Consider the following 12,500-nt stretch of genomic DNA (forward strand, 5'->3'; position numbering starts at 1 on the left):
AAGCCAGTATGGTGCAGCAGTTAGAGCTTCAAAGTAGGGTGTGCAAGACCCAGGTTCAGATCCCCATCTTGCAGTGGAAGTTGACTGGATGATTTTGGAACAGTCACATACTTTCAGCCTAACCAACCTCACAGGGCTGTTGTGCAGATAAAAAGGAGGAGATAATAATGTAAGCTGCTTTGGTCCCCACTGTGGAGAAAGACTAATTTTCCTAGGTAGAGGCTGTGGGGGAGGGGGGGGGAGATGGAAAGCTGAAGACAGAGAGGCAGATAAAGGTAGGTTGGCTGTTGGTTGGGAAGGAAATAGGATTGCCAACTCCAGGTTGGGAAATTCCTGGACATTTGAGGGGTGGAGCCTGGAGAGGGTGGGGTTTGAGGAGGGGAGGAACTTTGGACTGGTGTAATGCCATAGACTCCACCCTCCAAACCAGCCATTTCCTCCACAAGAACTACCTTTGCCAGCCTCCAGGTGAGGGCTTGAGATCACCCAGAATTACAACTGCTGTCCAGGTGACAGAGATCAGTCACCCAAGATAAAATGGCTGCTTTGGAGGGTTGAGTCTATGACATTATACCCTGCTGAGTCTGCTTGCCTCTCCAAGCCTCACCATCGCAAGGCTCCACCCCCAAATCTCCAGGAATTTCCCAACCTGTAGTTGACAGTCGTAAGGTGAATTGATCTCTGTAGCTGGGAGATCTGTTGTGATTCCTGGAGAGCTGCCACCAGTGCTCCCTCTAAGCTGAGTTAGTGTGAGCTAACTCACAGATTTTTAGCCTCTGGCTCACACATTTTGGTCTTAGCTCAGGAGGGATGGCTCCAGAGCAGACTAATTTATGCAGTAGACAAATCCCTCGCTCACAACTTTAATGCCAGTAGCTCACAAAGTAGAATTTTTGCTCACAAGGCTCCACAGCTTAGAGGGAACATTGGCTGCCACTGCTGTTGTAGGGGGAGAGGAAACAGGTGGGTGGCTGGGAGCACCGCCACTACTGCTGCTGCTGTACAGGGCGGGGGAGGAACTAGGCAGGAGGCTGGGAGAGTGATGGGGGCAGGAAGAGAGAGTGATGAGGTGGGGAGGCAGAAAAACAAAGAAAATGATGAGGAGTCAGAAAGAGAGAGGAAGTAACATGCATGGAGGAGAGACAGAGAGTAAGAAAAGGGGGGACAGAAGGGAGAAAGAGTGTGAGACAGGTAGGGGGAGAGGGGAGGAAGCAAAGGTGTGAGGAATGGGATAATCATGCTGCAACTTTCTTGCGGGTCTTCACTTGTTTTAGTCGATAAGTGTTTCAGATTAGAGGGCTGACTATAATCAAGTAAAGGCTGACCACCCAAGGCTTGTGAGAGACATGTCACAAAAGGAAAGATATAAAGCAGGAATCTGGAAAAGCCTTTATCACCCTTGTAGTTTTACTCGCACCACCCACCCCTTGGAAGGTAGAGCAGCAACTGGAGAATGCAGCTGTAGAAACATTTGAACTGGAGTTTCTTGTTTCAAGGAGATACAAGGGAAGCAAACAATGAGCAGTAGGGAGAAAAAGCTGGGGGGAATTACACTTAGAGATGCAAAAGAAATCTAAGGAAGGCTAACATATGGCAGAAAATTAATCTAAATAGCACTGGACATAAAGAAATGCTACTCTGCATCCCAAAATATCTCCAACAGTGTACCTATCCCTCCTTTAGGTTGGGGAATTGTGTAGGGGGAAGACAGTTAACCCCCTTCCCTTTTCAATCCCCATAGTTTCAATCAGGTCCCGTTGTCGCCATTTTTGAGGACCAACAGTACATGCCAGAGTTCCAGTCCAATAGTCTTGTTCCTCTGTTTAGACCGAGCCTCATAAACATTAGCTCCACATGTGCCTTAATACACAAACTGAGCTTTTCTAGGCAGAGACTACCTTATTCTTCTAAAGACATATAAGATGTACCACAGGTAAAACAAAGCACATAAACACCATATCTTCCTCTGCTGCATCCAACAGGAAAGCTATTCTGAACTGGAAAGCTCCATGCAAACAGTAATGTTTTTATGCTCAGAACAGATTACTAGATGACTGATCATCGTAGTCACTTCAAATGGCTTCTGAATAACTCGTTGTGGGACCTCGATGAGTAGAAAAGCAGCTGGGGAGGGAAGGGGGGGGGAGTCTTGAATGGAAAACAGTCCAGAGAGGGAAGTGGTAATCAGTCCCTCTTCCTCTTTGCCAATGCTCAAGTTCCTAGCACTCCATTGCTGCTTTTGGATAAAAGAAAGTTATCAGTGGAGGTGGGAGGAGATGCACACTGTGGGCCACATTTTAGTCTGTGCCTTGGATGCTAATCTGATGAAGATTATTGAAATATACTGGGTTCAGATGCGTAGAGTGATCAGCTCATAGTTTATTGGTGATTTCAGCAAGTAGAAAATAAGACTGAGAATCCCTGACCAAAGCCAGGTATTTATGCATGCAAAAGGTTACACCCCAAACACACCCCCCCTCCCACAATAGGCTATTTACACTACCCTGTATTTCCACTGGCTTACTCTAGGATCCCTGGCTCCCTATTGGTCTACTTTAGGATCCCTGTTTCCCTATTGGTCCATTCTAGGATTCTAGTCATCTATTGTTATGGATCCTGAAGCTTTGTCTGAATTTAGCTTCCACTGAAGTATGGTCTGTGCTCAATTATCTATGCAGAAGAAGAAGATTGGATTTATACCCCACCCTTCACTTGGAGTCTCAGAGCTGCTTACAAACGCCTATCCCTTCCCTTTCTCACAACAGGCACCCTGCGAGGTAGGTGGGGCTGAGAGATTCTTTCAAGAACTGCTCTTTCAGGAACAGCTCTGACAGAACTGTGGCTTGCCCAAGGTCATCCAGCAGCTGCAAGTGGATGAGTGAGGTATCAAACCCCGGTTTAATTTAATTACATGATCAATATGCACTTGTGCCTTGAAATCACGAATTCAGTGTTATTAAATACCTTCCTTAAGAGGCTTCCCTAACTTCTGAGCAAACATGAATAACATTTTCAGGTTGGCCCTGAGGAAAAAAATCAATTTTGCTTCAGTCTGTACCTGACCAGATCCACCTCTTCCTTAAGAGGCTTCCGTAACTTCTGAGCAAACATGAATAACATTTTCAGGTTGGCTGTCCTGTCCCGCACTGGCTTCAGCTAGCCAACGCCTTCTAGGTATGAGTCAACGCATGACCCCTGACGAAGGCTTAAATCATCTTTATTTTAACTCCACATGCATTCAGAAGATCATTTACTCACAATCAGGCTGATAGCTGGGTAGAGTAGTTACATCTTTGTGATCTAAGTCAATTCTATGGCCGTGGTGAGAAAGAGATGAGATTCCCCTTCTCCTTCGCGGTAAGGATAGACAAAAGAAGCAGGAAAAGAGCAATAAAACTCCTATCTTTGCGCCTCTGAGCTCAGGAAATTACCCTAATGAGCCAGTCAGAGGAAAGCTGCTGGGACCCCTAACTGAGGACTACAATTCCCAGGTGCAACTAGTCTTAAAGCTACACACCAGTTTTACCAAAACTACTACTACTGCCTACAGTTAATGCTTACTGGAGGCAGCACACTCCCCGCCTGGAATCCTACGGGTTCCACTACCCACATGCATTGCTAATGAAGCGTGATAATTACTACAACTATGCATAATTGGCATGCTACACTGCTAACTATGTTCTAGACAGAATTAAGGCATGCAAAACTTGAGTCTTCAGTCTTCAAGTTCTTCTTTGGTGCAGAGCAGGACCACATCAGTGACTGGCCTGGTCCTGGCTCTGGTTTCAGCACTGGCAGTGTGCATGGCTGACCACCTCCATTCAAGACCACAAAGGTCATGAAGGCACTGTTGATATGCCTTCGGCTGACTTCCATTTCATGCCCATAAGCTTCTACGCACACCCCAACCTCCATGCTGGAATTAAGAACATGATTATTTCAGCGGCAACAATTGGCCAAATATCAAACACAATACCGTGACAAGCAGGAATAGATTCTAGACCAAAAGGGGCTTTTTGCTAAGTTCTAGTTCCAATGAGGAAACTCATTTTAAAGGGCAGCTTTCAAAGTGTCAGATATTTACTCACAGGACGGACCCTGGATGACTTTGACTTACTCAGATTTCTATCAAGCAAAAAGACCAAATTTTGGAGGTCACTGGGGACATCTTAAATTCTCAGTCACCAGGGCTTTTTTAAAAAAAAGAGGTGCCAGAACTCTCAAGAGGAAAATGTTTTCAATCTGTATACTGAAAACGTATGAACTTTTAAACATTTTTGAAAGAATTCTGTAGAAGACGTTCTGGAACTCCATTCTGGCACGTTCCTCCAGAAAGAAAGCTTGTCCTGTCACTCATCTGAGGTAAAGCACTGCTCACAGGGTAGACAAAATGTAGCTCTGCACTTGTCCCAGTGAAACGTAACACAGTTTGTAGTTTGAGACAGTAAGGGTTCCCATTGGTCTGCCTCTAGAGAACAAAAAAGGCGTACCTGTTCTTGAATGCATTGTTGACAATGGCCTTGAAGAGGAGGCGGTCCCCAACTTGAGATGGTCCTCTAAAATGGAACATTTCAATTGTCTTCAAGGTGGGGTGAGCACGGCACAATCGGCTAGCAAAGAAACAGAAGCAAGCATATTTGGCATTCAGAGAAAAAGACTAGTACACACACCTCATTGTTCCCTGCAGAATAGAAGATTTGCAAGCATTGCCAGTTAGAAACAGGTTCTAATCTCCCACAAGACATGGAATTGCTTCACCACATACACCATGACACCGCAAGAGCCAGGCCTAGAGAATCAAATCTACTCGGAATTCCTCAGACCTTTTACTACAAAAAACCCCCACCTCTTCACCCAATAAGGACACTAGCAGTTCCTAACAATAAGGGAATGTGGGGAGGCTGTGAAACATACATTTAACCCTTCTCCACAGATTTACAAACCAAAACCCATAACAGCCAGAATTAATGAAGACACAGTGCCACCTGAAGGATAACAGTCCATTTATCTCTTGCAATAAAGCCAGTGTCAGTCTTTGGCACCATTTAAGGCCTTGGATAAAACACTTCCAGAATGGAGGCTGCCACTGATGGAACAAACTGTCCCTAGTGAAGAGAGACACAGCAAACCTGCTTATTTATGGGACAGCCACAAAGAGCATATGCACCAGCTTTATACATAGACTGATGAGAGATGCATTTCTCAGCAACCAGGGGGAGACCAGAGTGCTGCTTTTAGCAAAGCAACAGCATGCAGAATATAGTTTTGACTACAGAAAAGTAGATGTCCTCTAAGAAGGACCATTTCTCTTCAACCTGGCCGAGTGGTTTCAACAAAAGGTCCTCTATCTTGTAGGAGAACAATTTCAAAAGAGCTCTTTGTTGCCTTTACAGTAGACCAATAAGTTAGGATGCCTCACTGCATGCCACCCTACCCTTTAACACTAAGGTCTCTGATTCCAAGTGGCTACAATACAAATTAGGATTGGGGGGGGGGGCATATAGATGCAGGTTTATGAAGGAGCTCAGCAGGTACAAAGGAATCCCAGATTTAAGAAGAAAAACAATGTAACAGCCTGGTGAGTTAAGGACCTGAGTAAAGAGGAGGTTAAGTGCTACCTATTTGTTAATTAAAGCTAAACCAGGGGCACAGCATGGTATGTCCTGAGGAGGCAGTTCTGTGACAAAATATAGTTCTGCCATAGCAATAAGGCCTGAATAACTGCAGCTAAATATAGACTAACGGGTAAATTAGAAATCTAGATTCTTCTAGTACTTTCTCAAAGGGTTATTTCAGGCACAGAGTAGCCCCTGTTTGAATTTTATATATTTATTTATTTACATTATTTATAGTCCGCCTTTCTCACAGGGACTCAAGGCTGATTACACACAGTGAGTCAGTAGAATCAACAAATATTGTTTTGGCAACCGCTCATAGTAAGGCAGTACAATCAACAAAATGGGACATTCAGTAATCAGTGCATTAGGATTTTAGAAGTCTGGAACCACCAGAAAGAACTGAAGCACACCATAAGTATTCACATGACACATTAAGCGGTACAGAAATTACATAAATAGACCCTATTTACTACAAGCTATACACAGCAGTCTAGGAACCGCGGTGACTCAGAGGTTAAGATGCTGAGCTGCAGACTGGAAGGTCTGTAAATCAGCAGTATGAGACCCTAGTACTGCATTGACAGAGTGAGCTCCTGTCTCTGGCCCCAGCTCCTTGCAACCTAGCAGTTCAAAAGCAAGGAACTGCAAGTAGATAAATAGGTACCGCTTTGATGGAAAGGTAACAGTGTTCTGTGCACCTCGGCATTTAGTCATGCTGGCCACATGACCACGGAAACATCTTCTGACAACGCTGGCTCTTCGGCTTGAAAACGGAGATGAGCACCACCCCCTAGAGTTGGATTCGACTGGCTTTCAAGCAAGGGAAACCTTTATACACAGCAGTATAGACCACAGTCCCGAATCATTTATCCAAGCAAGTTTGTAAAACCATTTTGTTCAGTGCAGCCCTATTATCTGCACAGAAAAGCCCTCTTTGATAGCTAAGGTTTGCATAGTTTGTGGAAAGCAAGGAGAGTGGGAGTGTTCCTAACCACCTTGGGCAGGCCATTCCACAAGGCAGGAGCCACAAGAGAGAAAAGCGCACGTATGGCTAGTTGTTGATTTTGCCCATTTGTAGGTTGGCACCCGCGGAAGCTCTTACTGACTTGAGCAAAGTTGTCATGGCAGAACATAGGGAGAAGGGCAGTCCCATAAGTAAGAAGGGCTTTGTATGTAATAGCCAATACCTTAAAGTGAGCCCCGTAACAGATGGGCAGCCAGTGGAGCATCTGCAGAATGGGAGTAATATGCATGCTCCATCTATGGCATTCTGGACCAGCTGGAGTTTCTGAGTTGAGTTTGAGGGGAGACCGATGTACAATGCATTACAGTAGTCTAGTCTCAATGTTACTGTGGTGTGGATCCAGGTGGCCAGATCAGCCGTATCAAGGTAAGGGGCCTTCTTATGAGCTAGGCTGCATTGACAGAAAGCCTTCTGCATTAACTTGCTTCTACAGTAATAAAGCTGGATCCAATATGACCCCAAGGCTCTTAATAGTCAAAAAAGAACTCCATCAAGAGTGGGGAGAACAATGTCCTTCAAGACCACCTCCTTCCCAACCAGCATTTCCTTTGTCTTTTCAGGGTTTAGTTTCAATTTGTTCACTTTTAGCCAGTTAACCAGAACTGTGATGAAGCCAGCTGGGAGGCTAGCCCAATGTTTGTTTCAGGTCACAAGAAAAAGGAAGAGAATCCCCCCATATGACCTCTGCTGTCACACAACGGCCAGCCTGGTTGCCATCTTTCGCTGTAGAGTCAGAAAGCCTAGAGGTACTTGTTAATGTATGTATAGTAAATACCTTTAACCTTGGGAGCTTTAATACCATGAAAACTTTAGCAGTTGATGTTAGGTGCTCATCCTGCATTAGGTGATACTTTTGACATTTTCTGGAGCAGCTACACTTAGATCATTCGAGCAGGGGTTGAGGGGCAAGGCTTCCATACAGTTGTAATCCCCTTGCAGGGATTTCAAAGTGCAGTTTCAAAGCTGCATCCTGTGGAAATTCTTCCAATTGTCACTTATACACAATGGAGCAGGAGTCCTTCTGGGTAAAGAGCTGAGCAGACATCTCTTTAAATGCAGAACTGCATTTTATATGTAGATTTATACATGTTTATAAAATGGGTTTGAATTTTAGCAACAGTGCACAAGTGAGGGATATTAAGCGTTCTCCCTGTCCACAGCTTGTTATGATCTCTCCATGGATTTCTCCCAGCTGGATGGACCTCAGAACCCAGATGAGGGAAGTTATCACCAAGGACAGAAGTCAGGTTAGCAACTGGACTCACCCAGACACCACTTGATATGCAATTAAGACAGACCCGCATCTAAGGAGACTGTTCTGCCGCCGTCACGTCTAGTTTGGCCCTCAGACACGCAAAGGTCAGAAAGCAACCCACCTTGCTGCTATCGTGGCCACATTTTCCATCCAGGCCATGATCTGCCCTCCAAATGTGTTTCCCTGGTGATTGGCATGTGGAGGCAGAATTAGCTCCACACTCTCCACTCTGGTCTTTTCGGCAGGTACCACAGTGTTGCACTCTCTGTTCTCGCCCTCTGTCAAAAAACCATAGTGTTTTAGCAGCAAGATGAATGGAAAGGTACAAACATCTCAGGAGGACTTACGAAAACCTAAACAAGCACAAAGGACTAATGAGCTTAGAAGTCTCCTAGCCCACTTCTCTTGCATTTGCTGGGAACCTAAGTGGTCTGGCAGGGAAGAAGACAGGAACTGCTACAGGTAGTATTAAACAGTGCCTTTGCATCAAGTGTACAGACCGCAGAGGACATGGAGCATCAGCATTTGTAGGAAAGCATGATGTGCTAAATAAATATAATAGCAGGGCAGGTGTTGTGAAACGGGGACCAGGCCTATCACTTACTTAACAACATGCCTCTCAAGCAATCTATTGTGACAGCTACTCCACAATGCCGACCATTTCCTCCTCTTTAGGCAGCATACAACCTTGCAGAAGAAGGGTGTACTTCATTTACTTCTAGCTAGTGCTTTATCTATTTTACTTAAAAACATACATGTCACCTTTTCCAAATAAAAAAAAAGGTATCAAAAGCACCTAACTGATAAATTACAAACATAAAATGCCAACAGTAGGTAAAAATTAATAGCAGAAGAGTTAAACACAGTATTAAATATTAGAAACATAAAATATATTGTTAGCAGCAGATTGATAAATAATGTAGCATAAAGATATAAAATAGCAAAAACCAAGCAACTCAATTTCCTAGTAACAACAAATACATACATGCATACATACATTCTCATGCCAAAATTAAACAAACACTATAAGGTCAAGAGGGGCTGCGGTGGCTCAAGTGGTTAAGACGCTGAGCTGCAGGCCGTGGAAGGTCAGTAGTTCAGCAGTTCGAGACCTGAGTGTGCCACATGATGGAGTGAGCTCCCATCTCTAGTTCCAGCTCCTGCCAACCTAGCAGTTCGAAATCAAGGAATTGCAAGTCGATAAATAGGGACCACTTCGGTGGGAAGGTAACAGCGTTCCGTGCGCCTTGGTGTTTAGTCATGCCGGCCACATGACCACGGAAACGTCTTCGGACAGCGCTGGCTCTTCGGCTTTGAAACGGAGATGAGCACCGCAACCCTAGAGTTGGACTCGACTGGCTTTCGAGCAAGGGAACCTTTACCTTTTTATAAAGTCAAGAGGGCTGGAGTGAGTGAGGAAGGACAAGGAGGTGAAATCAGGCCTCCTTTCCCCCCTGCAAGCCCAGGTCCACTGAGGTCACAGGGGTCCATTTCATCCCCTTGTCCCTCCTCACTCCAGCCCCACCAACCTGCCTGGATAGTCCTCCACATGGATCCTGCAACCTCAGGAATGACCCTTCTGGAGGCTGGATGGGACTGCAAGAAATAACAGAGACGAACATGGGAAAATTCTGTGTGCCTTCTGTAAATGGAAGGTTGGGTACATGCCATTGTGCCTGGCCCATGATGCACACATACACAATCCTGTGCTCTAGATAAATGCTGAGGATGTCTAGATGGGACATTGTGAGGCACTGGTCCAGTGTTAGCAGCTATACAGAGTCTGAATATATACAACTTAATGTAGGTACATTGTACTGTACCTACATAAATATTTCATTCTTCATTTAGTCATGGGGACCCTGCCATTAAATAAACTGTTGTGTGCTCCAGATGTCCAGATGCAGGGGTAGACTCTCTTCTTCTGGGTGTACTACAGCTGTCTATTCCTATTTGATGCTCATTAACATGCTGCTATTTCCAGCCCAGGCTGAATCAATGTACTGGACAACCTCTGCCTTTAAACAAAAGCCCCAGAAAAGAGCCTGTGGGTTACTCTACCAGAATGCACAGGGCTGTTAGTGAGAAGGTCTTTGATTGTGTCTGTATGGGCCAGACGCATCCGGCGGCGTTCAGCAGCAATGCTATACTCAATCTTTTCCTCCTCCGTTTGAGGAACCAGGAGCTTTAACTTGATCTAAGGACAAGGAAAGAAAGCATTCAATATAGCTGTTAGTACAAGCCTTTTGCCAGTTGTAAGAACTCAGACCTGACCTTCCCTCCCTCTGGTTCAAATGAAAGTTGTTCAGTGTCTAGACTGCTGTTGAACGTCTAACCTAAGAACTTCAGGACTTACCTACATGATTACCCAAAGCAATTCCCAACCATATTTTTTGCATTGCACAGTTTTCATGCAGATATACTCTATCCAAAAGTGACCTTTTCCCCTGCCAGTACAATTCTGGCAGAAGAACAATACATGAGCTGTTCTTGCATGAAATACTACACAATACATGAAGTACAATACATGAACACTTTTGGGTGAAAATGGAGAAACTCTGACAGAGGATAAAGCAAAGCCAGAGAGGTTCAATGCCTATTTTGCCTCAGACTTCTCTCTGAAGGAGAGTAAAGGCCCACTTGGGATCACTGATGTGCAGGATTCAGATTTGCAGGAGGATATCAATACAGAGGTCATTCAGAAGTATCTGGATACTTTGGATGGGTGGAAGTCCTCTGGGCTGGATGGTGTCCACAGAGAGTGCTAAAAGAAATAGCTGGGGAGCAGAGCCCTTATCCATTATTTTCAAGGTCTCTTGGAAGACAGACAATGTGTGAGATGATTGCAGAAGGGCGAATGATGTCCCAATTTTTAAAAGGGGGAGGAAGGATGATTTGGGAATCTATGGGCCGGTCAGTTTAACCTTGGTCCCAGGGGAAATCTTGGGACTGATTTTAAAAGAGCTGATTTGTTAACATCTAGAGGATAACTTGGCGATAAGAAGTAGTCAGCTTGGATTTGTCCCTAAGAGGTCTTGACAGACTCATCTCATTTCCTTCTTTGATCAGGTGACAGGTTTGGTAGGTTGTGCCATGGATATTGTATATTTAGATTTTAGTAAGACATTTAATAATGTTTCCCATGTTGTTTTGATTTGCAAGTTAGAAGGCTGAGGATGAGATTTTACGATGGTTAGGCGGATAGGGAATTAGTTGGATAATCACATCCAAGGGGCAGTAGTTAATGGATTCTTGTCTGTTTGGAAGGTAGCATCCAGTGGGCCGCTGCTCGGCTTGGTTTTGGACCCAATGCATTATAATATTTTTGTTAATGACCTAAATTAGGTTATGAAGGAACTACTCATTAAATCTGCAGAAGACACCAAATTAGGAGGGATAGCGAACACTCCAGAAGATACAGATAAAATACAATCGGATATATTGGAAAAATTGGGTAGATATGAACAAGATGCAATTTAATAGAGATAAATGTAAGGTTTTGCATTTGGATTTGGCAACCCTATTATGTGCACATACCTGATGGGGGATAGTCTTCTGGGTAGTAGTGTGTGTGACCTTTAGAGCAGGTGCAGAGGACAGCAACAAGAATGATTAGGGGTTTGGAGTTGGAGACTAAGACTTATGAGGAACTGAGAATGTTCAGCATGGAGAAGAGGAGGTGGAGGGCGGTAAGATCACTCCTTTGAAATATTTGAAGGGATGTCATTTAGAGGAGGGTAGGATGCTATTTCAATTGGTAGTGGAGGATAGGACTTGTAATAATGGGTTTAAATTATGGATTGGGACTGGGGAGATCAGTGGGATACATTAGGAAAAACTTTTTTAAAATAAGGGTTTCAGTGGTGGAATTGATTGCCCAGAGATGTTGACGGTTCTCCCTCCTTGGAGGTGTTTAAGCAGAGTTTGGATGATTATGTGTCAAGGATGCTTTAGGTCATTCTGCATGAAGAGGGTTGTACTAGATGGGTCTTTAGGCCCCTTCCAACTTTTTGCTTATACGATCCAAGAGGTGGGAGCAGAGCACTGCTACAGTTCTCCACTCCTGCATGCTCTCTTTCTCTCTCCAAAATCCCACAAGAGACGGGCGAGGTGCAACTTGGATTGAGTATGTAGCACTTTATGGTCGTCATCTTGAGTAGGTTATACTGTGTGTAAATTGTGGTTTTAATGTTTTGTATAGATTGTTTTAGATGAGTTGTTTTATTGTTTTATTGTTGTAAGCCGCCCTGAGCCGCTTCGGCAGGAGGGCGGGATAAAAATCAAATAAATAAATAATAAATAAAGAGGCACAATGCCACTACAACAGAGTACAGAGTTCAGAAGGAAATATTGATTTGGATTGGGATGCATTTGAAAGGGCACAAGATGGCAAAAGCACTAAGAATTCAAGGACATTCAGACATACAACCTTGCAGAAGAAGGGTGTAGTTCTTTGTCTAGCGTGCTCAGGATTTTTTTGTTTTAAACAAAATGCCCATTGTTCCAAGTGTTATAAGTTTGTAAAGCAACAGGAGTGTATGCTCAGGATCTTTTAAATAGTTAAGGCATAATTAATAGGCACTTCTGAGTGATCTTGAAAATA

At 44.2% G+C, this 12,500-nt stretch overlaps 1 protein-coding gene across 1 annotated transcript in view; it reads right to left on the reverse strand.

Moving 5' to 3' along the window:
• ACOT11 (acyl-CoA thioesterase 11) overlaps positions 1–12,500 on the reverse strand; it is a 100,741-nt gene that overhangs the window by 23,165 nt on the left and 65,076 nt on the right. The window contains exons 6-9 of the mRNA XM_015414939.1: positions 9,959–10,094; positions 8,019–8,175; positions 4,491–4,610; positions 3,773–3,916 (exon numbers count right to left, since the gene is read on the reverse strand). Coding sequence (XP_015270425.1) covers positions 3,773–3,916; positions 4,491–4,610; positions 8,019–8,175; positions 9,959–10,094 — 557 coding nt within the window. The remainder of the gene's footprint in view (positions 1–3,772; positions 3,917–4,490; positions 4,611–8,018; positions 8,176–9,958; positions 10,095–12,500) is intronic.

This window comes from Gekko japonicus, unplaced genomic scaffold (genome assembly GCF_001447785.1).
Source record: "Gekko japonicus isolate JY-2015 unplaced genomic scaffold, Gekko_japonicus_V1.1 scaffold3294, whole genome shotgun sequence".
In the NCBI taxonomy this organism is placed as follows: Eukaryota; Metazoa; Chordata; class Lepidosauria; order Squamata; family Gekkonidae; genus Gekko; species Gekko japonicus.